The following is a 27267-nucleotide window of genomic DNA, read 5'->3' as shown; positions in this document are numbered from 1 at the left end:
ATTCGTGCAAATCCGGATTAGTTTTGTGCACCAGCGCCCTGTGCACCGACAGGTACCTCGAGTAGGCGAAGTTCTTTCCGCAAAGGTCGCAGTGGTACGGTTTGAGATTCTTGTGATCGTTTTCGTGTTCTTTGTACCATTTCAGGATGGGAAAGTGTCTCTTGCAGATGTCGCAAGTGTAGGGCTTCTCCTCCTTGTGCTGCGACTTCAAATGTTCGGTTATTTGGACGATGTTTTCGGTGTTGAAGTCGCAAAAAATGCACTGGAAGGTCATATTGTCCGAGTGGATGCGCATATGCGTCACGTAATCAAGCATTTGCTTGTGGCTGGTGCCGCACATCTCGCAATGGAAGTACTTGCTGTGCATCACGAGGTGGTCTTTCAGACCGGCTTTTTGCTTGAAGGTTTTGCCGCAGATGTCGCAAGGGTCCACCAGGGCCGGTTTCCGTTTTCTTCGTTTCGTTTTGTTTGCCGGTTTCGGATCCACCTCGTTTATGGTTACGATGGGCGACAAAAAATCCGGAATGTACCTAAAAAAAGCAGAGTTAAAGCTGATTGGATTAATGCGGCGGAAAGACATTCAAGTGGGGGAGGAAGTCGGGCGGGGAAAACAGTAACTTTATTGAAACCAATTCGTACAGTTTTATTTCGTAACCGTAACCAGTAATACATGTTTAATTTGTTGACCGAGCCGCGCAGAGTGGTACGTTGGCACACCGGAACCTGCAACAGAGGGAGGATGAGTACCGTGCGGGGGTTGATCGGAAGACTTACCGTCGGCTGCGGCGTTTTCTGAAAGCAAGCGGGGTCAAAAAACGATAATCTAAATAAAAATAGTATATTTACTCAACTCGACTTTACAATAAATTATGGAAAAATTAACTACCAAACACACCACAGAACTAATATATTGGTATTGCGGTACAACTCTTCATGTGAGTGTCCATGACGCCCTTCGAAATGTATCCCTTCCCGCAGATCCTGCAGATGTAGGGACGTTCACCCGTGTGGGTCCTCTCGTGGATCCTCAACGGCGACCTCTGGGTGAACCCCTTTCCGCAGAAGTTGCAAATGAACGGTTTCTCACCGGTGTGCACCCTCTCGTGCTCTTTCAGCTGCTCCTTCCTCGAAAAGCTCTTGGTGCAGATTTCGCAGGCGTACGGTTTGTAACCCGTGTGAATCCTCCTGTGAAACTTCAACTTCTCCTTGCTGGAGAGCCTCTTTCCGCAGATATCACAGAGCACCGAGGAGTCCACCCCGGCCACGTTGTGCTTGCTCAAGTTGTGCCTCCTCAAGCCGGTCGACGAAGTGTAATGTTTGTTGCAGATGGTGCAGTCGTACTTCACCAACGGAGTCCCCGTCATTATCTCCCAGTGTTGGGTCCGTCTGTGCGACGTGAGGAACCACGAGAACATAAAGTGCTTGCCGCAGATCTCGCACTGGAAGGGCTTCTCTCCGGTGTGGAAGTACTTGTGCTCGATGGCGTGAGTGCTCACGGTGAACGCCTTCTGGCAAATCTCGCATTTGTACTTGGTGGTACCCTCGTGGGCCTTGATGTGCATCTCTATGTGGTACTTGGAGGAGTTGCGGTACTCGCAGAAGTGACAAGAATACTTATTGTCGTTGTTATGGTCGATCGAGTGAAGGGCGAAAGCCACATTGTTGGCGTAGGTCTCGTCGCAGACCTCGCAATGGACCGCTTCGGTCGTATCGTTCGGTTTCGTCTCGTTCGACGAATCCTGCTCTTCCTGCGACATCCCCTCTTTGTTGGGGTCGATCACTTTCACGATCAGCTCGTCTTTACGAGCGGGTTTTTTCGTCCTGCAACGTTTCCGCTTTTTCGTGGTTTTGACGCGCCCCCCGACCGGAGTTATCGATATCGATGGACCATAAATTAATTTCTCTAAGAGTGAGGTAACCCTAAAACAAAAACAAAAATCAGTAACACGAAATGAGCGAAAATTCACTGACAACAAACAGACAAGCCCCGAAGCAAGCGCTCAATAAAAAAAACAGTTCTACTTTTGACGATTTATTCAACAAAGAAACAAGACTGATTAAACGAAAAGTGCTTCTTCCAGTCCCAGTCCAAATTGGACTTGTTCACGAACTTGTGTCCGCACACGTGGGTACTCCGGACAAAAATTACACTCGTTAAGATACGAGTATGTCACTCTGGTGTACCACACTGTGAAGTGTCAACTTCCTCGGCTTGTCAAAACAATTGCCGCATACATACCACGACGTGGGTCTGCTTGACATGTCTCATTATTGCTGTCTTAGTCGCGGTTCTCGTTTCGCACAATCTGCACCGAAAACCGTTCAGCATCGCATCAAAATGCTCAGTGTGCATCTCGCTCGCGTGGACTTGTTGTGATTCGGCATTTGTAAAGGTCTTTCCGCACTTGGAACAAAAGAATTTTGGCTCTTTCTCGTGCCGAATTATATGCATCTTCAGGGCATGAGCGGAACTTAAACTTCTGTCACAGTACTTGCAAACGTGGGACACTTTGGGACCGATACATTCGGAATCGTGTATTATCAATTCGTTGAAGGTGTGAAAAATGCACTTGCATTTGGAACAGCAATATCGAGTGTTTTTCCCGAGCAAGACTGGTTTTTTCAAAACGTCAAACTTCTCCTGTGACAAAGTCTTGTCTCTTTGATTACCAACCGGTAACCGATAATTCCAATCGATTTTCTTTACCGTAATTCCCCTTGGGAGGCACAAAGGAAATCTGAAAATCACACACGTTAGTCACGAGTCTCTCAAAAATGCAGAGCAACGGTCCAAATAAAAAACAATCTAAACACACATATTATTTATTTGAAACTTAAAACGCTACAGTCTAAGCAGTCGCGTCGGCGACTTTGTGATGTTTATTCTTCAGGTGAAGATTCAACAATCCCCGACTCACAAATCCCACTTGACAAATATCACAAACGTAAGGTCTTTCCCCGCTGTGGTATCTCAAATGTATGGTGAGCGCAGTCTTCTGCGTGAAGGCTTTGCCACACTCGTTGCAAACGTAAGGTCTGTCTCCCGTGTGCGTCCTCAAGTGCGCTTTCAACGTGGTCTTCAGAGCGAATCCCTTCCCGCACTCTTTGCACTCTATGGGTTTGAGCCCCGAGTGCATTATCAAGTGGTCGCGAAGACTGGTCTTCGAATTTAACTTTTTCCCGCACAGGTCGCAGATAAATTTCTGCCCTCCGTCTTTGTGTATCCTGAAAAAGTGGTGCTTCAAGTACTTCTCCTGCAGGAAAGTCTTGTTGCACAGCTGACACTGGTACTTGTTGTTCTCGTAGCCTTTCACGTGCTTAGCCATGTGACTTTGTAAGGCCGCCTTATCGTAACACCCTCTGCCGCAAATGTCGCAAATGTGGGCGCTGGTGCCGTGCTTGGCCCCCATGTGGTTATTGTACTCCTGGTTGGTGACGAACCCGGCACCGCAGATGTTGCACACTTGGATGTAATCCTTCAAGTGGCGGCGCCTGTGAGTCATGAATGACCCCTTCGACTTTAGCACTTTCTCGCAAAAGTCGCACTGGAACGAGAGACGGCCTCCGTGGACCCGTTTGTGGATGGTGATGTCGTATTTACGTTTAAATCTCTTCGAGCAGACGTCGCAGCTGTAAGGACGTACTTCGCTGTGCGTGATCAAGTGGCGTTTCAGTTTGCGATTGTTGGGAAAGGTTTTCGAGCAACTGGGACAACGTTTCGGCTCCGCTTCGGTGCGAGAGTTGACATTATTTTTCCGGGTCCTTCTATCGCGTAACTTCCGAGACCTAAAAATTGTCAACGTTATTACCACATACTTATCCAAAAGGAAAGAGGGCATATCCGGTGTTCGTGTACATAAAAGAAAAACTTATAATTAGTCTGCACAGTTTAATGGGAATGATGAAAGTTGTACAAGAGAAAGAACCACACGGGTTTCTTAATAGGCTTTTTCTTTTCACTAATTAATACATCACATAAAAAAATCTGTAAATATTTTTACCTATCGCTCGTTCATCGAAGCTACTTTTTTAACAATAACGAGCAGAATACTGATTGGTGTAACAACTACATCACGTGAAAAAATAAAAATTACATTTGCCACGATTTTCTACTTATGTATTTCTTAACCCTTTCACTGAAAGATAGGAAAACGATCGCCTTTAAAGCATAAACTCATGACAGGCTAGATTTAATTTTCTGACAGCGAATCGAGGAAAACTCATTTTAGAAAAAGTTTCCAGAATAGAAACTTTTGCTGACAGTACAAAATTAAAATAATCACCAAATATTTAATCCTACTGCTGTACGGGCCTTGAAATGTAGTCAATGTCGACCCCGCCCACATCGTGAGCCTTGTAATGAGTCATCAGATGACTCTTCGTGGTGAACTCTTTCCCACATTCGCACTTGTACGGTCTCTGTCCCGTGTGGTGACGCATGTGCACCGTCAACGACGTCTTCTGCGTGAACCTCTTCCCGCAAGTCTGACAACTGAAGGGTTTATTGCCAGTGTGTATCCTCATGTGCACGTCCAGATACTCCTTCGAGGCGAACCCTTTGCTGCACACTTTGCAGATGAAATCTTTAAGTCCCGTGTGCATCTTGATATGAGTCTCGAGAATCTTCTTGCTGCTGACCGACTTCCCGCAGATATTACACACGTGAGACCTCATCTGCTTGTGCACCTTCATGTGACCCTTAAGATTCCGAGAGTTGAGATACGACTTGCCGCAAATCTCGCAAACGTGAGATCTCTCCTTCCCGTAGTTGGGATCGTGGGTCAATTTGTGTTCTTTGAGCGCCGAAAGCGAACTCAACCGTGAGCCGCAGGTGTCGCACACCAGCTGCAGATTTTTGTGAACGAGATTGACGTGGGTCTTGTGCGAAAACTTGGTGACGAACCCCATGTTGCACTCTTTGCAGAACGCCACGAACTCGTTCAGGTGCTTGCGTCGATGCGTCGTCAAGTGCGACTTGTGTATGAACATTTTGGAGCAGATGTCGCACTGGAAAGTTGGATTGTTGTGGCTCTTCTTGTGGACGTCTACCTCGTATCGATACTTGAAAGCTTTGCCGCAGATGTCGCACGAGAACTTGCGGATTCCGGTGTGGATGAACAGGTGCTTCTTGAGGAGTTTCTTCGACTTGAAGACTTTTCCGCACTGAAAACACTTGTAAGTGTTTTCGATTTTGTGCGTCTCCGCTTTCATTTCGTCGATGAACTCGTCCACGAAATTCGAGTCGCTGCTCATCAACCGTTCGAACTGTTCGTTGGTGGCGATGTTGTTCAAGATGTCGGAGCAGTCGTCTTCCGTCGTTAGTAAATTTAAGAGATCGGCGTCTGATTCGTTCAAGTGGTCGACCACCGAGTTCTCGAGGATGTTGTCTTCGGGCATCTGTTTCGGGTCCACTATGGACATCAGATATTTGAGATTGTTGCTCTGAAGCGGCGAAATTTCCGAGTAATTCGTCGAATATAAGTGGTCTTGATACAGCGAACTGAAAAATGATCGGTGTTAGTGAGACAGTTTGGATTTTTTCGTGATTAATACGGTGATTACATTTAATACATATAAATTACTAACTAATATTTGAGCCGCAGCGGCTTACGTGCAAGCTCGATGTAAATAACATGTAAATAAAATAACTCGTCACTGTGGTTTTTATTTCGGTCCAAATTGTAGCTGAAATGATAACTGTTAGTGACAAGAGTCGACAAAAAAATTTGAACTTACCAATTGCCCCATGATCAAAAGTGTAATGAAAAATTAAATTCACCTATCATAGAATAGGTATATTATTAAAAAAATTTGAAGAATAAACGTAAAATAATAAACAGAAAATATCTTAATACAGATGAATATGTTCTAATACGCTTAAGTGACAGTCTGATAGTGCTGGGTGTACTCCACTTCCATTATCCAACTCAACAAAATACAGGTGTCCCAAAAAAAAAGACGAGTCGATAGCTCCCTTATTTATCGGAGGATTTTAATTATCTATACACCAAATTAAATAATTGTGAATAGGCTACAAAACGGCCTACTAAATTCACATATAGCTCCAAGGGCTTCAAGGCTAAACTGTCAAAATATTTTTTTTTCAAATGGGAATACATATTTTTTTGTAGTAATTCTGATAGATTTTTATTCTGAAAACAAGTATAACTTCACATAAAAAAAATAACACTAACTTTTGAAACAAATGACGAACACCAAGCGAGAAGCTATCAAAATGCATTGCATTACAATGTAATAAAATAACCAAATTAAGTTAGCTGGAAAAACAAATGACAAATAATAACATATGGGATTGCGCAGATATGTGGCCAATGATTAGCGCAAAATAGAGTATAGACGATAGTAGCGGTTTTTTTATATATACAGAGTGTCCCAAAAAAAAAAGACGAGTCCATAGCTCCCTTATTTATCGGAGGATTTTAATTATCTATACACCAAATTAAATGGTTGCTAATAGGCTATAAAATAGCCTAATAAATTCAAGTATAGCCCTATGGGCTTCAAGGGTAAACTGTCAAAAAAAAATTTTTCAAATAGGATTACATACCTTTTATTTGTAATTCTGATAGAGATTTTAATTCTGAAAACAACAATGTATCACAAGTATAACTTCACATTAAAAAAAATAACACTAACTTTTGAAACAAATGACGAGCATCAAGCGAAAAGCTATCAAAATGCACTGCGTTACAGTGTAATAACCAAATTAAGGTAGCTGGAAAAACAAATGACAAATAATAACATGTGGGATTGCGCAGATATGCCGCCAATGTTTAGCGCAAAATGGAACATAGACGATAGTAGCGTTTTTTACATTTTTTTTTGTGAATTTTTGGTATTTAAGTGTATATTTGTGATACATTCTTGTTTTCAGAATATAAACCTCTATCAGAATTAGTACAAAAAAATATGTATTCCCATTTAAAAAAAAATATTTTGACAGTTTACCCTGGAAGCCCATAGGGCTATACTTGAATTTATTAGGCTATTTTGTAGCCTATTAACAACCATTTAATTTGCTGTATAGATAATTAAAATCTTCCGATAAATAACTGAATTATGGACTCGTCTTCTTTTTTGGGGACACCCTGTATATATATTTGTATTTTTGGTATGTAAGTGTATACTTGTGATACATTGTTGTTTTCAAAATAAAAATCTCTATTAGAATTACTAAAAAAAATTGTGTTCCCATTTAAAAAAAATATTTTTTTTTTATATAATTGATTCAAAAAATTGAAATTCACGCATAGTTATCTGTGCCTGAAGTGGGTCATTTTCTGACGTGTATTTTTTTTGCATTGTTAGTAAGATCGAAACCATAGAAACCATACAAAACAGTGTGTGAAATGCAATTTCACGCATACGACTATTTCTGTTTTTCATTTCACGCACTGTTTTTTATTAGTTACCTAGCAACATGGTCACTGCATTGAAACTTCAGAGTTCCTTCAAAAATTTGAATTTTTAATTTCAATTTTTTGAATCAATTATAGAAAAAATATTGTTTTTGTGCATTCAAAGGCTTATACTGCCTCGACCTTCGTCTCGGCGTAAAAGACCTTTTCATACACAAAAAACACTCTCTTCGCGCACTTAATATAAAAATAACTATTACAGTTTATCCTTGAAGCCCTTAGGGCTATACGGGAATTTATTAGGCCTTTTTGTAGCCTATTCATAACCATTTAATTTGGTGTATAAATATTTAAAATCCTCCAATAAATAAGAGACTTATGGACTCGTCTTTTTTTTTGGGGGACACCCCGTATAACTTACCTCGAGCGTAATTATTTCTCGTTTTTACTGAAATCGCTAATGAGAAGTTAAAACAATATACAGTTTTAATGTAATTTATGTTTCAAATTTTAAAAATACTCGACAGTCTAAAGGTAATGTTAAATAACGCTTTTTAGTTTTGATTTTTTTTTTGAAAATTACATGATTCGTTATCTTTGGAAATAGTATATTGTATACCTAAGCGGTAAGGAAATTTTTTTCCGAGTCGAAAGAAAATGCTGGCCATTTCTTGAGACCCGGAAAACCACTGTATCGCTATGGTCTACACATTTTTTTTATCCTCCACAACCATTATGGAACGAACAAACTTTATTAGTTGACAAAAGAATTGTCAAAAATAAGAGAATTGTCAAAACTGCAGGGCCTACTATACGTAGATAAGTAGATATAATTCTTGCAAAAATCTTTCTGATTATTACCTCTCAATTTAATTGGTAATACTAAAAAATATCTATAATTTGCTGAAATTAATAGATGTTTTTGTAAAAGCAGAATAGCTGTTATTTACAAGCGGAAAACAAAATTTTAAGGTAATTTTTTTCATGACAAATCGAATGTTCGAAAAATTATTGTAGCGCCACCTACCGATAAATGTCACTAAATTATTTTTTAGGCTAGCTAGTACATAGAAATACACGCTTTCTCCTCTCTGCAAAGATAGCAAAACTGCATTTTGTAATAGTGGAAAAAAATATTTCATTCCTCTTATTGGAGATCACTAATTTTACAAAAGCAGAACAACTACTTTTACCTCGGCGTTTCGCATCGAATGAAAAAAACAGTTTCAAAAGAGTCGCGAAACATTTACGATATTATTTTTCAACAAATTATAATAGTTTTCAAGGATTACATACCGAAAGGCTTGTTAAAAAAACAATTTTCACAGATTTTAAACACAGCTAACATCGGTCTTTTTGTGACGTTTTACACAAACTGTCTAACTTCCAGAACCTACTCCTTTTAGTTTTTAATACATTAGCAAAAATAATATAAGAAGTCCCGCGGCCAAAGTGGGAACTAATGAATGTTTCTATGGTAATGAGCAAAAATTTTGAAACTACATTCAAAACAATAAATCTACGTTTAAGACGTTGTCATTCATTTGAACAATTCAAACCAATACAAACTTTAAATTTTTATTTTTGCAGGTTGCCGAAAAGGTAAAAAACTTTAAAAATTCTATGTTCAACATAGACATTATTTAATGTGCAAAAAAACAGCCACGCAATTGACAATAAAATGAAACTTTTTGTTTTGAGTATACTAGCGCCACTGTTAAATTTGAAATGGGACTTATTACATTAATCGAATGCAGGTTTTCACCCGGAAAACAATAACCCTACGATTTATTACATTATTTTAACTACAGTATGTTATTGAAATGCGTTAAGAAAATTTAAACGGTGATAGAACTCATCAAAACAAATTACTTTTCTATTTACCATTTTTTCGAAAAATCTTTCTAAACCCAGATAAAATTTTAATTAGTTTGATCGTCGTAAATTCTAGTACCCGCCAATGTCTCCGTGCGTACATTAAAAGCGAAAGAAGATAAAAACTTAGATACTCAAGCAAAAACCAATTTTTTATTCGTAGTAAGTGAGAGTGACATTGAAGTTACGCACCACACTTGATCAAGGGCACTAACCTTTAAATTAAATGTTCGAAATGACGCCCTCCGTAATCGATGCACGCTCTTGTGTGCCCTTCGAGCCACAGAAGCTTGAGTTCTCATCAACATGTCAGAATTTTATCGAATTACCTCGGTGTCAACTGGAGTCTCATACACAATCTGTTTTAAATGGCCCCATAAAAAAAAGTCACAAGGGTTTAAGTCCGGTGAACGAGCTGGCGACAAAACTGGTCAATTACGACCTATTGAAGAAGCCGTTGACAAAATGCAATTCGACGTGGTGGATCTTCTGATTTTAAGTGTTGGACGCGTTGAAAATTATACGGATGTAATCCCTGTTCGTGCAGCGTTCTCCAAATTGTAAAACTCGAAACGTCAATTCGTAATGCAAGTCGTCGGCAACTAACATTCGGTTCTTCGTCAACAGGACAGGACTAAAAATACCATAATCCCTTAAATGCTGGACAGCATTCACGTACCTTTGTGACAGGGAACTTGGCGACCGGGAAATCTCTTCATGTACCTACATACAAACGCCTGGTTGCATTTGATAAAGCTTCCCCATAGATGAGCACCATGTCTGTTAACTCCGGATTAGTGTACCTACTTCACCATTTTTAACGATAATTACGGGAATTTCACTTTCTAATAAATTGCAAACACGGCCGCATGAAGGTGAAGGACGTGACTAAATTATGTCAGTAAGTTTTTGCAAGACCTATCCGCCTGGGTTTTTGCCGTATTTACTTTTTTTGCGTTAACGTTTTTCGTGCGAAGCCGTTGTTCTTTCACCGTCCCATTCATAAACGACTCGATGACACGGAATACGGTGAAAATAAATTCGAGCATAAATTTGAGTTTTCAAAAAAATGGTAAATAGAAAAGTAATGTGTTTTGATGAGTTCTATCACCGTTTAAATTTTCCTAATGCATTTCAATAACACGCTATATAGTAGATGATATTTTCACAAAAAAAATACCTATATTTCATATATTACAATTTAGCATAAAATCTCAAATTCTAGCTTTATTGCGATAAAAGTTCATGTTAGGTTAAATATGCACTACAAATTTGTTGATTGTAATTTGATAACACGATGCCAGATTTTATGATAAACAGAGGGTGATCATCGAAATTTCTTATTGTTAGATATGTACGTTCAGATTTGTAAATCTCACCTCGGTAATCAACAAACGGAGATCACTTAAAAAATTGAAGAAAATCACGAAAATTTATACATTTGCGCTGTCGTATCGACAATTTAGAATTTGGTTGGGAATAAATTGGTTTTGGCAAAAATTGATATGGAGGCAAGTTACGAATTTAATAGGTATGCTGAATAATATTTTACTTACATTTAGAATTTCAACTTCTGGAAGACTCGAATAAGAGAATTAAACGAGAGAACACAAGTGCATGTTAACAGTCTAATCGGGGTCTGTTTGTTTATAAATTAAAATACAATAAAACTTTTATTTAGCACATTCTTAACGCAAATCTTTTGCAAACATTGGCAAATTACGAATTACCTAATTGTTTTATAAATGGAATAATTAATTTTTAGTAGTTTTCTTGGCAAATCTCAAACACAAGGTTAATTCTCGTCACCAAGAATTAATATTGTTTAAAAAATAATTGTTGTACATGTAGACACATAAATATTTGTAAACCGTCACTCACGTATCTGAATTTGTTTTACATGAATCCTTTGAAGAATCTAAAATGAGAAATAATTAGTTCAGCGACAAACAATATAAAATGTACTTACGCAAAATCCGAAAGTTTAACTGTTGAAACACTACCAAAAAATTCCTAGATTCTCATACTAAAATGTTTATTAAATACATAATTAAACCGGTTACAAACCGAAACATTATTTTAGTACTTAACTATCTCTATATACTTCTACAACTGATACTAATAATTATTGATTTGCCTAACGTACACATAAGAAACCTAAAAAACTGCTACTTTGTACCAAGGATGAACTCAAAGTGTACCATTTTGACATTCTTAAGTATAAAAATGTACAAATATTTACAATGATAGTTGTTGATCAAAGCAAATAACTCCATTTTAAAAATGGCAGAGAAGAAATTAAACACAACATCTTAATCTACAGAACGACTGTACGGTGGCCCTATTCTATGATTATGTTGGCTTGTTCGTGCGTCGCCAAATGTCGCCTGAAATAATACTCGTCTGCGAAGCTCCTGCTGCAAACGCTACACGTGTGCCTGATCCCCATGTGTCTATTTTTGTAGTGATTCCTGTACTCCCGAACCGTATAAAATCCCTTGTTGCATTCGTCGCACCTGTGTCTGAACTGATCGAGATGCCTCAACATGTGCTCCTTCACGTTCTTCTCGTACATGAAAGTTCTGAAGCAGAAATTACAGATCGCTCTGTCCGTGTGTTCCACCACGTAGTGATAGTAGAAGTCACTGTTCTTGCTGAAGGTGGCACTGCACACATCGCAGTTGTTGATGTAGCACTTGCCCTTCTCGATGTGGCGGAAGAAGACGAACTTGTTGATGAACAACTGTTCGCAGCGCAGGCACTTGTAGTGCGGAATGTCCACCTCTTCGTTGGCGCTGATGAAGAGATAGTTCGTCGAGGAGAAGTCGGGGACGACGTGGCGACGCTTCGGCTGGGACGCCCTGGCTCTGGGCTGAGTATAAACTATCTTACTGGTGGAGGGTTGCAGTTTGGCGGGGAGGTTCTTCTGCTTGCCGTTCAGAGCCACGTCCTCCTCCTCTTCCTCCTCGCCCTCTTCCACCACATTCGGGATGACGTAGCCGTGTTCCAACTGGACTATCGTCAAGTTGTCGTTCGACTTGTCTTTGTCGTCTTGCTGCGTCGAGATATCCTCCTCGATGACCACCTCGTTGACGCACTGGGAGTCGTCGAGGATGTACAGGAGTTCGTTGTTGTCCGCGATCGCGCCGTCATGTTCGTAGTTCAGCACGATCTCCTCCACCACCTCCTCGTCCTCCTCCTCCTCCTCCTCCACGAAGACGGTCTCGGATTTGTGCTGCTCCAAATGGCAGTAAAGCTCCGATGTCGTCTTGTATTTGCTGCCGCATTTGCAACAGTTGAAGGTTTGACCGTACTGGTGCAGGTGGTGCTTGAGAAACTCGTTCTTGTTCGGGAACTCCGCCAAACATATGTTACAAGTGTAATTCACTTGGGCCTCTTTCCCTGATCTGCAAAAAAAATTCATGTATTGGGTGGAGTGGCATTTTTAGCACTAAAACTACACAAGAAAGTGGACGAGGGGTGTGAATAAAGGGAGGCCAGTTTGGTAGAAGTTTATTCAACAAATACGAAATGGTAATCGGGTTCTACCAACTAATTCTATAAAGACCACGAACATCTGCTGTCTTTTTATTCTAAAATATTTTGTTCTAATTTTCACACAACAAAACTGACGTAACTTTTACTATTCTATGCTAAGAACAATTATTTAGATGTGACAGACGCAAAAGACTTCTTCATTCGTGGTGTTCGCTTGTTTGTTTAACATTTTTTCCTTCGCCCTAAAAAGTAGAGTAGCAAAATAAAAACTGATTCAGGATTGAAGACCTGATTGCACATGTTTTGCTAGATTTTACATCTTAAATATTACGTAAGTTTTCTGGAAAGTTCTCCACGCTTGTGAAGTGTTTTCTTTTTGTGTAGATTTAATACATGTAGTCTTGACGCTAAATTTCTAACATCATATTAATCTTGTAAATTCCATGGCCCATCAGATCTTGCAAATATTTAACAACTCACAACCGTAAGTTAGCACCAACCTGAAAACAAAACCACGTCAATCGTGTGTTTGTTTACCTATTTATTATGTTCTGACCCACCGTACTTCCGGTGACGCATTCAGGCAGGATTAATTTATCGCTACGGATATTACTTTCGAATAAAGAATAAAATGTCTTATAAAAACTGAGGGGACAACGTAGCACAATCGACAGATGCTGCACTGTTGCTTCATGATGTAACAAATTATGTCTCGACAGTACAATTCTCAACGAAAACATTTTGGAACAAACATAGAACCTGAAAAAAACAGAAAGTTAAAGGATCCAGAATAAGATTCGAATTCGCATACCTTCAAAATACATTTACAACTGTTATTGTTATAAGAACTGAGGTTTCCGGTGATGAAAATTAAAAAAAAAATCCATCTAATCTATTTTTAAAGTTTTTTGTTTTCAGAGCAGACAATTTTCTTTCACTTGAAAACACTGTGTTTTCACCCGGTCTTTTTGTTGTTCTGGTTTTGATAAAATCCACAATTTATCGTGATAAAGCGTCGACTTACCTGAATAAAATTGGTTCTAGAGGCAACCCTATCACCATAAAATAGTTCTACAACTGAAACATTTCCGGTCAAATAAAAACCAACAAATTTACAAAACTCAGTCTTTAATTTAACACTTGATCTTTAGGTTGTCAAATTTTCAATCCTTTACACTTGTGGTTCTTGAGGAGCGAGTTAGTAACAAAGTCTTTCGCACAGTTGTCACACTTGAACGGTCTCTCGCCGGTGTGGTACCTCATGTGGATATTCAGCGACGGTTTCTGCGTGAAGCGCTTCTCGCAAAGATTACACTGGTAGGGTTTTTCTTTGGTGTGAACCCTCGTGTGCGTGACCAGAAGAGTCTTCGTCACAAACTTTTTACCGCAAATCTCACAAACAAAATTCTTCTCTCCGGTGTGTATCCTCCTGTGGTACTTGAGCGACTGCAGCGTCGTCAAACTCTTGCCGCACATGTCACAAACGTAACTGTCAAACTCTCCGTTGTGTTTCTGCACGTGTCTCTTGAAATTGCTATGAGTGTGTATCACTTTGCGACAAACTTCGCAAGTGTAGACTTTCGAGACGTGTCCCTCTTCGTGGCGTCTGAGATGGACGCGGAACTGTCGCTCGTCGGTCAGAGTTTTGGAGCAGTGCTGGCACACGAACAGTCTCCCTTCGTGTTTGCTTTCGTGATGTCTCTTCAACTCCCCCTTGCTGAGGTAACCTAACGGGCACAGTTCGCACTTGAAAGGAAAGTTCTTCGTGTGGCGAGATATGATGTGCTTCTGGAGATTGAAGTTGCTCTGGGTGGCGTAGTTGCAGACGTCGCAAAAGAAGTCGCGCTGTTTCTCGTGGTAGTAGCGAATGTGAGCATTCAGTTCTGACGACGTGACAAACCTGCGGGGGCAGGTGGGGCACTGATATCTTCTGCCTTTGTGTCTCACTTTGTGCTTTGAGAGCTGGACTTTGCTCGCGAAGGTTTTACAACAAACGGTGCAGATCACTTGATTTGCAGCGATGTCAGTTTGGAAGTGGACTGGAATAGGTAACCTGAAAAACAACGAGTACGTTGAGACTTGAAGGTAAATCGCGACCAAGGCGCTACTTTCGTCTTGGTCTCTACAGCGGGTCTTGGATGGTCAAAAGAACTACTTCAAAACAATCTTTTTATTAAACATTATAATAAAATCAACACAATTTTTCAAACATTTTCTCGGTCCACCTGGACGAACAAGAAAAGACAGTCTGAAACGAAAAGTACTGTTTTCTCAATTTCGTTGTAGGTCGTAAAATTTTATTGCATATTATGAGCGACTAACGGGCACAATGGTTGGGTTGGGATTTATAAGCCCCGCAAGATCTTTAACTTAAAGTACCATAAAATTTTACGACCTACAACCAAATTGGGAAAACAGTACTCTCAAATGCGACAATCTCAACTTCGAAAACATTTAAAGTACAATTTTTGGTCTGAGATTTCTCATTTTTGGGCACTGATGTCTCTGAAAATTCTTCCGTGTGGACATGACCTTCGAACACACCTCACACTTAAACATTTTGTCCGCGTGATGTATCCTCATGTGATTTCCTAACACCCTCTGAGTGGTATAACTTTTACAACAGTACTGACAACCAATCTTGATTCCCTCCGCCACCTTATGTGCCTTCCGTATGTGAACGTCCAAGCTTCTTTTGTACTGGAAAGTTTGATGGCATTCTGTACATCGATGTCTTTCCAAAAGGTGATTTTTCTTGTGCATGTGATATTGACTCTCGCTGCTGAACATCTGAGAGCAGAGGTTGCAAGGGATTTGCAACATGACAAGGAGAGCAGACACCCTGAAAAAATACAAGTTATTCTTCAAAGACAAAAATAATTTTACCAAACAGATAGGGTAAAAGGGCCAGTACGAATCATACTTTCCTTTGGCAATGTGCTTTCGTAAAAATGAACAGCACAGTTTCCCCACAAAGAAAACAACCACGCTCTGGCTGATGGCAAATTGTTCGAAATATTTGACAAGTCGCGGAGAAGTGGTAAACTAGGTCAGCAAAGCAAACTCCCGCGCAATAAAATATACTGTTATTCAAAAATATTTTCTTCGTAGATTACAATATTTTTTGTGTTGTATTTGCAGTGGTGCTGCTTCCAGAGATGTTTCCTGGTAAAGCCCTTGTCACAACTGTCACATTTGTACGGCTTCTTCGTGTGCGAGTACATGTGAACATTGAGTGTCGACTTCTGCGCGAAACTCTTGCTGCAATGTTCGCACGTGTACGGTTTCTCCTTGGTGTGAACTCGGATGTGGTCGGTCAAAATCGATTTTTTCACGAACCCTTTGCCGCACACCTCGCACACAAAATCCTTCTGCCCCGAATGTCCCTTCTTGTGCCAGTCCAACCCCTGCTTGCTGCGCAGTCTCACTCCACACACATCACACACAAACCCCTTCGCCGCTCCCATGTGCCCCTCCAGGTGTTTCTTGATCTTGCAGGTCTGGGCGCCGTCCGCGCTGTGCTGAAACTTGACGTGGTTCCGCAACGACTCGACCTGTTTGAAGGTCTTCTCGCAGCGGTCGCAAGTGAAGCGACGGCCTTCGTGTTGGGCTCTTTTGTGGTATTCCACTCGCGCCCGGCTCATGTAGCCCATGCCGCAGATGTCGCATCTGTGGGGGTAGTCTCGGGTGTGGTGCGCCACGACGTGCGACTCGATCCCGACCTTGGTCCTGGAGGCGAAGCTGCACCACGAGCATTTGTGCTTCCGCTGGTTCTCGTGGATGTAGCGGACATGTTTGGAGAGGCCGCTGCGAGACTTGAAGGTTTTCGCACAAAAACTGCAAATGAACCGACATTGGGTGTGAACGGTTCTGTGGGACACGAGTTTGTGTAAGTCCGGGGAAGTGTAAGGACACGCATCGCACTTGTACTGTGGACGGTCGCCATTTTGTACTAGTTGAGATGACATCCTGAAAAAAAAGTGGGTTAGTGTCAATACTCACACCTGAAAACAACTCAGTTACATGGAAATAAAGAACAGCAGTTTCTTGTAAAAGATTTTTATTGAAAATTTTCCGAAACTTATTTCTACAATCTGAGCACCCTGTCTCTTGTGATACCAAACGACATCTTCACGAAACAGTCTTCGTACATTTGTGTTTCGTCAACAGGTGTTTCGCAGAATATTCTTTCTGGCAGGTTTCACACTTGTATGGTTTGTTCCCCGTGTGGGACCTCACGTGTATGTCCAGGCCCATCTTCGACGCAAAATTCTTATCGCACACGGTACATTTGAACGGCTTCTCCTTGATATGTACTCGCAACATGTGGATCTGAAGATTTCCTTTTCTGCCGAACCTCTTGCCGCACACATCGCAAATGTACTTCTTCGCCGAATGAACGGTTTTGTGTTGTTTCAGAGACGTCGTCGACGACAAAATCTTTCCACACTCCTCACACACGAAACTCTGTCGCACACCCCTGTGCGCCTCCAGATGTCTCTCTAAACTGAACTTTTTCCTGAGAACCTTCGAACAAATCTCGCACATGAAGCTCTTCTCGACTCGATGGGGATCGTGGGTTTTTCGGTGTTGCCTCAAACCGTCTGCGTATCTGAAAACTTTCTTGCAATCTTCGCACACAAACCGCACACCCTCGTGTTGGGCTTTGTTGTGGACTCGCAGTAGAGTCTGAGTGAGGTATCCCATCCCGCAGGTGTCACACCTGTACGGGTAGTCCTTGGTGTGTTTGGAGATAACGTGCAGGCGAAACCTCAACTTGCTCTCGGTAACGTAGCCGCAAAAAGGACAATCGAAATCTGACGAATCGTGACTTCTCCACACGTGTTTGTTTAACTCGGTTCTAGTGCGAAAGCGGTCGTCGCAATACATACATGCGAATCTGGGCTCCGAGTGGAGGCGGCGATGTTTGATCAGTTTGTTTTGGGAGTCGCATTTTTGCGAACACAGGTCACAAGTGAAAGTCTTGTATTTGATTTCCTCTGGCCTAAAACCATCCACCTTATTCACTTCCAACACAACCACCAGACTCACATTAGATCCGTCGAACTGGACTCCACAGGGTGAATACTTTTTTGGTGAAGCTCCAACTGTTGCGAATCCTTGAAAATCGCGGAACAGTTACCGCACTGGAACTCGAGGTATCCATCTTTCAGTATTACACAGGTCACTCTGAAAAAAAAATCTTTTAGTAATTTCCAATTATTAGTAACATCATCTGTGAAGCAAAAACATTAAAAAAAAAAACATTTTTTGTTGGATTTTATTCGGTTTGCTTAAAAAAGAGATTACAAAAAATATCCAAAATTTTCAAGAGGTAGCGAAACACTTGTGGCTGTTCAACAAATTCTTCGAAATAAACTCCCTGGAGCAAATTTTACACTTGTACGGTTTTTCTCCGGTGTGGAGGCGCACGTGTATGTTCAGACTGCTGCTCTGAGTGAAACACTTCTCACAGAAACTGCACTTGTAAGGTTTTTCTTTGGTGTGAACGCGAATGTGCTGCCTCAGGGTCACATTGTCGATGAAAGCCTTGCCGCAAGTGTCACAAACGGAATTCCTCTTGTTGGCGTGTCTGATCATGTGCTTCCTAAGCCCACCCTTAGTGGCCAAATCTTTCCCACAGACGTCGCAAATGTGTCGATCGGCCGCTCTGTCGTGTGTCTTCATGTGATCCTTGAACTGCGTGTGCCAGTGCATCACCTTGCGACACACCTTGCACGTGTAAACCTTCCGAATGTAATTGGGATCGTGTCTTTGCATGTGTTGGTTGAAGTACATCTCATCTCTGTATATTTTCTTGCAGATCTCGCAAATAAAGCACTTGCCCTCGTGCTTGGCTCGGCGATGTTGATCGAGTTTGTCCTTTAATTGATACCCCATATTGCAAAGGTCACATCTGTAGCGGTAGTCTTTGGTGTGGCTCCTGATCATGTGAGACTGGAGACACGACTTCGTGCCAGCGGCGTAAGTGCACAACGTACAAGAGAAGTTGCGCAGTTTTTCGTGGACCGTCCCCAAATGAATTTTCAGATAATATTTCGAATGGAACGACTTTGGACACAAAGTGCACTGAGCGGTGTTGTGAGTTTTTCTGTGGCTCCAGTATTTCTGTTTCGTGGTGAAGGTCTTGGGACATGCAGGACAGCAGATCCGGACGCCCAGCTGAGGATCGTCAATTTGCAAAGGATCTAACCTGAAACAGACGAGATCCGTGAGAGTGTGAACCACTGACAGGCAAATACGAACGAACAGTCCTGTTGTAACTTGTCGAAAATAAAAAAACACTCGAATCTCGTAAGAAACATTTATTTTGGAAAGAACAAAATATTTTGGACCTTTGCAGTTGTGCTGGTTCAAAAACGTCTTGGACACAAATCCTTTGGCACAAACACGACACGTGTAGGGCCGCTCCCCTGTGTGGAACCTCTTGTGAATGGTCGAACTCCCTTCTTGGGTGAAACTCTTCTTGCAAACGTCACAACTGTACGATTTTTCTTTAGTATGCACCCGCACGTGAATCTTGAGGTACTTCGTCAGCGTGAATCCCTTGCCGCAGAAATCGCACACGTACGGCTTCTCCCCGGTGTGCACTCTCATGTGCCTTTTGAAATATCCGCATTCCGTAAACTTCTTTCCGCACACGTCGCAAACGAAAACAGTCTCTCTCGGCGTTGTGCATTTTCAAATGCTTCTTCAAAATGTGCCTTGTCTTGAACGATTTTGGGCAAAAGTCGCATTTGTAAGAGGTGTCGACATAGCCGGGTTCGTGCGTCTTCATGTAATCCCTGAAGTAGTAATGCTGCTTGAACAGTTTGTTGCAATGCTTGCAAAAGAAGCGAATTCCGTCGTGAACGGCCGCCACGTGTTTCTCAATCGTCGATTTGTAAGGGAAAGTCAACGAACACATTGAACACTTGAATCTGCGCTCTTTGTGCAACACAAGCACCAGACTCACATTAGATCCGTCGAACCGGACTCCACAGGGTGAATACTTTTTTGGTGAAGCTCCAACTGTCTCGAATCCTTGAAAGTCGCGGAACAGTTACCGCACTGGAACTCGAGATATCCATTTTTCAGTACTACACACGTCACTCTAAAAAAAAAAAATCTTTTGGTAATTTCCAATTATTAGTAACATCATCTGTGAAACAAAACATTTAAAAAAAAAACATTTTTTGTTGGATTTTATTCGTTTGTTTAAAAAAAAAGATTACAAAAAATATCCAAAATGTTCAAGAGGTAGCGAAACACTTGTGGCTGTTCAACAAATTCTTCGAAATAAACTCCCTGGAGCAAATTTGACACTTGTACGGTTTTTCTCCGGTGTGGAGACGCACGTGTATGTTGAGACTGCTTCTCTGAGTGAAACACTTCTCGCAGAAACTGCACTTGTAAGGTTTTTCTTTGGTGTGAACGCGAATGTGCTGCACCAGGGTCATATTGTCGATGAAAGCCTTGCCGCAAGTGTCACAAACGGAATTCCTTTTGTTGGCGTGTCTGATCATGTGCTTCCTAAGCCCACCCTTACTGGCCAAAACTTTCCCGCAGATGTCGCAAATGTGTCGATCGGCCGCTCTGTCGTGTGTCTTCATGTGATCCCTGAACGGCGTGTGCCAGTGCATCACCTTGCGACACACCTTGCACGTGTAAACCTTCCGAATGTAATTGGGATCGTGCCTTTGCATGTGTTGGTTGAAGTACATCTCGTCTCTGTATATTTTCTTGCAGATCTCGCAAATAAAGCACTTGCCCTCGTGCTTGGCTCGGCGATGTTGATCGAGTTTGTCCTTTAATTGATACCCCATATTGCAAAGGTCACATCTGTAGCGGTAGTCTTTGGTGTGGCTCCTGATCACGTGAGACTGAAGACACGACTTCGTGCCAGCGGCGTAAGTGCACAACGTGCAAGAGAAGTTGCGCAGTTTTTCGTGGACCGTCCCCAAATGAATTTTCAGATAATATTTCGAATGGAACGACTTTGGACACAAAGTGCACTGAGCGGTGTTGTGAGTTTTTCTATGGCTCCAGTATTTCTGTTTCGTGGTGAAGGTCTTGGGACATGTAGGACAGCAGATCCGGACGCCCAGCTGAGGATCGTCAATTTGCAAAGGATCTAACCTGAAACAGACGAGATCCGTGAGAGTGTGAACCACTGACAGTCCTGTTGTAACTTGTCGAAAATAAAAAAACATTCGAATCTCGTAAGAAACATTTATTTTGAAAAGAACAAATTATTTTGGACCTTTGCAGTTGTGCTGGTTCAAAAACGTCTTGGACACAAATCCTTTAGCACAAGCACGACACGTGTACGGCCGCTCCCCTGTGTGGTACCTCTTGTGAATGGTCAAACTCCCTTCTTGGGTGAAACTGTTCTTGCAAACGTCACAACTGTAGGGTTTTTCTTTAGTATGCATCCGCACGTGAGTCTTAAGGTAGGTACTTCGTCAGCGTGAATCCCTTGTCGCAGAAATCACACACGTACGGCTTCTCCCCGGTGTGCACTCTCATGTGCGTTTTGAAATATCCGCGTTCCGTAAACTTCTTTCCGCGCACGTCGCAAACGAAAAAGTCTCTCTCGGCGTTGTGCATTTTCACATGCCTCTTCAAAAAGTGCTTTGTCTTGAACGATTTTAGGCAAAAGTCGCATTTGTAAGAGGTGTCGACATAGCCGGGTTCGTGCGTCTTCATGTGATCCCTGAAGTAGTAATGCTGCTTGAACAGTTTGTTGCAAGGCTTGCAAAAGAAGCTAATTCCGTCGTGAACGGCGGCCCCGTGTTTCTCGATCGTCGATTTGTAAGAGAAAGTCAACGAGCACATTGAACACTTGAATCTGCGCTCTTTGTGCAACACAACCACCAGACTCACATTAGATCCGTCGAACCGGACTCCACAGGGTCAATACTTTTTTGGTGAAGTTCAACTGTTGCGAATCCTTGAAAATCGCGGAACAGTTACCGCACTGGAACTCGAGGTAGGTATCCATTTTTCAGTACTACACACGTCACTCTAAAAAAAAATCTTTTAGTAATTTCCAATTATTAGTAACATCATCTGTGAAACAAAACATTTTTAAAAAAACATTTTTTGTTGGATTTTATTCGTTTGTTTAAAAAAGAGATTACAAAAAATATCCAAAATGTTCAAGAGGTAGCGATACACTTGTGGCTGTTCAACAAATTCTTCGAAATAAACTCCCTGGAGCAAATTTTACACTTGTACGGTTTTTCTCCGGTGTGGAGGCGCACGTGTATGTTCAGACTGCTTTTCTGAGTGAAACATTTCTCGCAGAAACTGCACTTGTAAGGTTTTTCTTTGGTGTGAACGCGAATGTGCTGCCTCAGGGTCACATTGTCGATGAAAGCCTTGCCGCAAGTGTCACAAACGGAATTCCTCTGGTTGGCGTGTCTGTTCATGTGCTTCCTAAGCCCAGCCTTACTAACCAAAGCTTTCCCGCAGATGTCGCAAATGTGTCGATCGGCCGCTCTGTCGTGTGTCTTCATGTGATTCTTGAACGGCGTGTGCCAGTGCATCACCTTGAAACACACCTTGCACGTGTACACCTTCCGGATGTGACTGGGATCGTGTCTTTGCATGTGTTGGTTGAAGTACACCTCGTCTCTGTATATTTTCTTGCAGATCTCGCAAATAAAGCACTTGCCCTCGTGCTTGGCTCGGCGATGTTGATCGAGATTGGCCTTGAATTGATACCCCATATTGCAAAGGTCACATCTGTAGCGGTAGTCTTTAGTGTGCCTCCTGATCACATGAGACTGGAGACACGACTTCGTGCCAGCGGCGTAAGTGCACAACGTGCAAGAGAAGTTGCGCAGTTTTTCGTGGACCGTCCCCAAATGAATTTTCAGATGAGATTTCGAATGGAACGACTTTGGACACAAAGTGCACTGAACGGTGTTGCCTTTGTGAATTTTTCCGTGGTCCCAGTATTTCTGTTTCGTGGTGAAGGTCTTGGGACATGCAGGACTGCAGATCCGGTAGCCCAGCTGAGGATCGTCAATTTGCAAAGGATCTAACCTGAAACAGACGAGATCCGTGAGTGTGTGAACCACTGACAGGCAAATACGAACGAACAGTCCTGTTGTAACTTGTCGAAAATTAAAAAAACACCCGAATCTCGTAAGAAACATTTATTTTGGAAAGAACAAATTATTTTTGACCTTTGCAGTTGTGCTGGTTCAAAAACGTCTTGGACACAAATCCTTCGGCACAAACGCGACACGTGTAGGGCCGCTCCCCTGTGTGGTACCTCTTGTGTATGGTCAAACCCCCTTTTTGGGTGAAACTCTTCTTGCAAACGTCACAATTGTACGGTTTTTCTTTAGTATGCACCCGCACGTGAGTCGTGAGGTAGGTACTTCGTCAGCGTGAATCCCTTGTCGCAGAAATCACACACGTACGGCTTCTCCCCGGTGTGCACTCTCATGTGCGTTTTGAAATATCCGCGTTCCGTAAACTTCTTTCCGCGCACGTCGCAAACGAAAAAGTCTCTCTCGGCGTTGTGCATTTTCACATGCTTCTTCAAAATGTGCCTTGTCTTGAACGATTTTGGGCAAAAGTCGCATTTGTAAGAGGTGTCGACATAGCCGAGTTCGTGCGTCTTCATGTAATCCCTGAAGTAGTAATGCTGCTTGAACAGTTTGTTGCAATGCTTGCAAAAGAAGCGAATTCCGTCGTGAACGGCCGCCACGTGTTTCTCGATCGTCGATTTATAAGGGGAAGTCAACGAGCACATTGAACACTGCACCATGCAACACAACCACCAGACTCACATTAGATCCGTCGAACCGGACTCCACAGGGTGAATACTTTTTTGGTGAAGCTCAACTGTTGCGAATCCTTGAAAGTCGCGGAACAGTTACCGCACTGGAACTCGAGGTATCCATTATTCAGTACTACACACGTCACTGAAAAAAAATCTTTTAGTAATTTCCAGTTATTAGTAACATCATCTGTGAAATAAAACATTAAAAAAAAAACATTTCTTGTTGGATTTTATTCGTTTGTTTAAAAAAGAGATTACAAAAAATATCCAAAATGTTCAAGAGGTAGCGATACACTTGTGGCTGTTCAACAAATTCTTCGAAATAAACTCCCTGGAGCAAATTTTACACTTGTACGGTTTTTCTCCGGTGTGGAGGCGCACGTGTATGTTCAGACTGCTTCTCTGAGTGAAACACTTCTCACAGAAACTGCACTTGTAAGGTTTTTCTTTGGTGTGAACGCGAATGTGCTGCCTCAGGGTCACATTGTCGATGAAAGCCTTGCCGCAAGTGTCACAAACGGAATTCCTCTTGTTGGCGTGTCTGTTCATGTGCTTCCTAAGCCCAGCCTTACTAACCAAAGCTTTCCCGCAGATGTCGCAAATGTGTCGATCGGCCGCTCTGTCGTGTGTCTTCATGTGATCCTTGAACTGCGTGTGCCAGTGCATCACCTTGAGACACACCTTGCACGTGTACACCTTCCGGATATGATTGGGATCGTGTCTTTGCATGTGTTGGTTGAAGTACACCTCGTCTCTATATATTTTCTTGCAGATCTCGCAAATAAAGCACTTGCCCTCGTGCTTGGCTCGGTGATGTTGATCGAGATTGGCCTTGAATTGATACCCCATATTGCAAAAGTCACATCTGTAGCGGTAGTCTTTAGTGTGCCTCCTGATCACGTGAGACTGAAGACACGACTTCGTGCCAGCGGCGTAAGTGCACAACGTGCAAGAGAAGTTGCGCAGTTTTTCGTGGACCGTCCCCAAATGAATTTTCAGATGAGATTTCGAATAGAACGACTTTGGACACAAAGTGCACTGAACGGTGTTGCCTTTGTGAATTTTTCTGTGGCTCCAGTATTTCTGTTTCGTGGTGAAGGTCTTGGGACATGCAGGACTGCAGATCCGGTCGCCCAGCTGAGGATCGTCAATTTGCAAAGGATCTAACCTGAAACAGACGAGATCCGTGAGAGTGTGAACCACTGACAGTCCTGTTGTAACTTGTCGAAAATAAAAAAACACTCGAATCTCGTAAGAAACATTTATTTTGAAAAGAACAAATTATTTTGGACCTTTGCAGTTGTGCTGGTTCAAAAACGTCTTGGACACAAATCCTTTGGCACAAACACGACACGTGTAGGGCCGCTCCCCTGTGTAGTCCCTCTTGTGTATGGTCAAACTCCCTTCTTGGGTGAAACTCTTCTTGCAAACGTCACAACTGTACGGTTTTTCTTTAGTATGCACACGCACGTGAGTCTTGAGGTACTTCGTCAGCGTGAATCCCTTGTCGCAGAAATCACACACGTACGGCTTCTCCCCGGTGTTCTCATGTGTGTTTTGAAATATCCGCGTTCCGTAAACTTCTTTCCGCACACGTCGCAAACGAAAAAGTCTCTCTCGGCGTTGTGCATTTTCACATGCCTCTTCAAAATGTGCTTTGTCTTGAACGATTTTGAGCAAAAGTCGCATTTGTAAGAGGTGTCGACATAGCCGAGTTCGTGCGTCTTCATGTGATCCCTGAAGTAGTAATGCTGCTTGAACAGTTTGATGCAATGCTTGCAAAAGAAGCGAATTCCGTCGTGAACAGCCGCCACGTGTTTCTCGATTGTCGATTTGTAAGGGGAAGTCAACGAGCACATTAAACACTTGAATCTGCGCTCTTTGTGCAACACAACTACCAGACTCACATTAGATCCGTCGAACCGGACTCCATAGGGTGAATACTTTTTTGGTGAAGCTCCAACTGTTGCGAATCCTTGAAAGTCGCGGAACAGTTACCGCACACTGAAACTCGAGGTATCCATTTTTCAGTACTACACACTCACTCTGAAAAAAAAATCTTTTAGTAATTTCCAATTATTAGTAACATCATCTGTGAAACAAAACATTTTTGAAAACACATTTTTTGTTGGATTTTATTCGTTTGTTTAAAAAAGAGATTACAAAAAATATCCAAAACGTTCAAGAGGTAGCGATACACTTGTGGCTGTTCAATAAAGTCTTCGAAATAAACTCCCTGGAGCAAATTTTACACTTGTACGGTTTTTCTCCGGTGTGGAGGCGCACGTGTATGTTCAGACTGCTTCTCTGAGTGAAACACTTCTCGCAGAAACTACACTTGTAAGGTTTTTCTTTGGTGTGAACGCGAATGTGCTGCACCAGGGTCACATTGTCGATGAAAGCCTTGCCGCAAGTGTCACAAATGGAATTCCTCTTGTTGGCATGTCTGATCATGTGCTTCCTGAGCCCATCCTGACTAGCCAAAGCTTTCCCGCAGATGTCGCAAATGTGTCGATCGGCCGCTCTGTCGTGTGTCTTCATGTGATTCTTGAACTGCGTGTGCCAGTGCATCACCTTGAGACACACCTTGCAAGTGTACACCTTCCGGATGTGATTGGGATCGTGTCTTTGCATGTGTTGGTTGAAGTACACCTCGTCTCTATATATTTTCTTGCAGATCTCGCAAATAAAACGCTTGCCCTCGTGCTTGGCTCGGCGATGCTGATCGAGTTTGTCCTTAAAGAGATACCCCATATTGCAAAGGTCACATCTGTAGGGGTAGTCTTTGGTGTGGCTCCTGATCATGTGAGACTGGAGACACGACTTCGTGCCAGCGGCGTAAGTGCACAACGTGCAAGAGAAGTTGCGCAGTTTTTCGTGGACCGTTCCCAAATGAATTTTCAGATAAGATTTCGAATGGAACGACTTTGGACACAAAGTGCACTGAACGGTGTTGCCTTTATGAGTTTTTCTGTGGCTCCAGTATTTTTGTTTGGTGGTGAAGGTCTTGGGACATGCAGGACAGCAGATCCGGACGCCCAGCTGAGGATCGTCAATTTGCAAAGGATCTAACCTGAAACAGACGAGATCCGTGAGTGTGTGAACCACTGACAGGCAAATACGAACGAACAGTCCTGTTGTAACTTGTCGAAAATAAAAAAAACACTCGAATCTCGTAAGAAACATTTATTTTGGAAAGAACAAATTATTTTGGACCTTTGCAGTTGTGCTGGTTCAAAAACGTCTTGGACACAAATCCTTTGGCACAAACACGACACGTGTAGGGCCGCTCCCCTGTGTGGTACCTCTTGTGAATGGTCAAACTCCCTTTTTGGGTGAAACTCTTCTTGCAAACGTCACAACTGTACGGTTTTTCTTTAGTATGCACCCGCACGTGAGTCTTGAGGTACTTCGTCAGGGTGAATCCCTTGCCGCAGAAATCGCACACGTACGGCTTCTCCCCGGTGTGCACTCTCATGTGCGTTTTGAAATATCCGCGTTCCGTAAACTTCTTTCCGCAGACGTCACAAACGAAAAAGTCTCTCTCGGCGTTGTGCATTTTCACATGTCTCTTCAAAATGTGCTTTGTCTTGAACGATTTTGGGCAAAAGTCGCATTTGTAAGAGGTGTCGACGTAGCCGGGTTCGTGCGTCTTCATGTGATCCCTGAAGTAGTAATGCTGCTTGAACAGTTTGTTGCAATGCTTGCAAAAGA

The 27267-nt window shown here is 42.3% G+C and overlaps 5 protein-coding genes across 8 annotated transcripts; all 5 read right to left on the bottom strand.

Annotated features, from left to right (window-relative positions):
* Positions 1-824: 824 nt before the first annotated feature.
* Positions 825-2404, bottom strand: LOC138131665 (zinc finger protein 879-like). The gene is made up of 2 exons (XM_069048814.1): positions 2240-2404; positions 825-1920 (listed from the first exon to the last, which is right to left on the bottom strand). The coding sequence occupies exons 1-2, from the start codon at positions 2260-2262 to the stop codon at positions 903-905; spliced, it is 1041 nt and encodes a 346-aa protein (XP_068904915.1). The 5' UTR covers positions 2263-2404; the 3' UTR covers positions 825-902.
* A 403-nt stretch (positions 2405-2807) lies between these two features.
* On the bottom strand, positions 2808-11600 carry LOC138131635 (zinc finger protein OZF-like). Of its 4 annotated transcripts, XM_069048771.1 has the most exons (3): positions 5737-6406; positions 5587-5685; positions 3876-5500 (listed from the first exon to the last, which is right to left on the bottom strand). In XM_069048771.1, exon 3 carries the CDS (start codon positions 5419-5421, stop codon positions 4297-4299), a length of 1125 nt encoding a protein of 374 aa, XP_068904872.1. In that variant the 5' UTR covers positions 5422-5500; positions 5587-5685; positions 5737-6406; the 3' UTR covers positions 3876-4296. The 4 variants fall into 4 exon arrangements, with proteins under 4 accessions (XP_068904888.1, XP_068904872.1, XP_068904880.1 ...); XM_069048787.1 differs by lacking the exons at positions 3876-5500; positions 5587-5685; positions 5737-6406 and adding exons at positions 2808-3786; positions 10811-11600; XM_069048779.1 differs by lacking the exons at positions 5587-5685; positions 5737-6406 and adding an exon at positions 10811-11600.
* A 4223-nt stretch (positions 11601-15823) lies between these two features.
* Positions 15824-16900, bottom strand: LOC138131686 (zinc finger protein 723-like). Its single transcript, XM_069048858.1, has 2 exons — positions 16776-16900; positions 15824-16721 (listed from the first exon to the last, which is right to left on the bottom strand). Coding segments are annotated over exons 1-2 (885 nt in total). The 5' UTR covers positions 16778-16900; the 3' UTR covers positions 15824-15838.
* A 1091-nt stretch (positions 16901-17991) lies between these two features.
* On the bottom strand, positions 17992-19509 carry LOC138131585 (zinc finger protein 227-like). Its single transcript, XM_069048668.1, has one exon. The coding sequence runs from the start codon at positions 19368-19370 to the stop codon at positions 18081-18083; it is 1290 nt and encodes a 429-aa protein (XP_068904769.1). The 5' UTR covers positions 19371-19509; the 3' UTR covers positions 17992-18080.
* A 1388-nt stretch (positions 19510-20897) lies between these two features.
* Positions 20898-25373, bottom strand: LOC138125717 (zinc finger protein 91-like). The gene is made up of 6 exons (XM_069041172.1): positions 24837-25373; positions 23847-24773; positions 23577-23695; positions 23189-23529; positions 22975-23145; positions 20898-22913 (listed from the first exon to the last, which is right to left on the bottom strand). Exons 1-6 carry the CDS (start codon positions 25240-25242, stop codon positions 21914-21916), a joined length of 2964 nt encoding a protein of 987 aa, XP_068897273.1. The 5' UTR covers positions 25243-25373; the 3' UTR covers positions 20898-21913.
* Between the last annotated feature and the right edge of the window lie 1894 nt (positions 25374-27267).

Source organism: Tenebrio molitor, chromosome 1 (genome assembly GCF_963966145.1).
Source record: "Tenebrio molitor chromosome 1, icTenMoli1.1, whole genome shotgun sequence".
NCBI lineage: Eukaryota > Metazoa > Arthropoda > Insecta > Coleoptera > Tenebrionidae > Tenebrio > Tenebrio molitor.
The sequence above is the reverse complement of the archived record's forward strand: the minus strand, read 5'-3'. Positions and strand labels throughout refer to the sequence as shown.

Coding starts and splice junctions, on each gene's coding strand:
- LOC138131665 (XM_069048814.1), bottom strand. CDS start 2,262: ATGTCAAGCAGACCCACGTCGTG. Junction 1,921..2,239: donor TCAAGCAGACCCACGTCGTG/GTATGTATGCGG, acceptor TTTTTGTTTTAG/GGTTACCTCACTCTTAGAGA.
- LOC138131635 (XM_069048779.1), bottom strand. CDS start 5,421: ATGTCCATAGTGGACCCGAAACAGATGCCCGAAGACAACATCCTCGAG.
- LOC138131585 (XM_069048668.1), bottom strand. CDS start 19,370: ATGAGAGTGCACACCGGGGAGAAGCCGTACGTGTGCGATTTCTGCGGC.
- LOC138125717 (XM_069041172.1), bottom strand. CDS start 25,242: ATGCGACTTTTGCTCAAAATCGTTCAAGACAAAGCACATTTTGAAGAG. Junction 23,146..23,188: donor GTGCACACCGGGGAGAAGCC/GTACGTGTGTGA, acceptor ACGCTGACGAAG/TACCTACCTCACGACTCACG. Junction 22,914..22,974: donor GAAGGATTTGTGTCCAAGAC/GTTTTTGAACCA, acceptor AAAATAAATGTT/TCTTACGAGATTCGGGTGTT.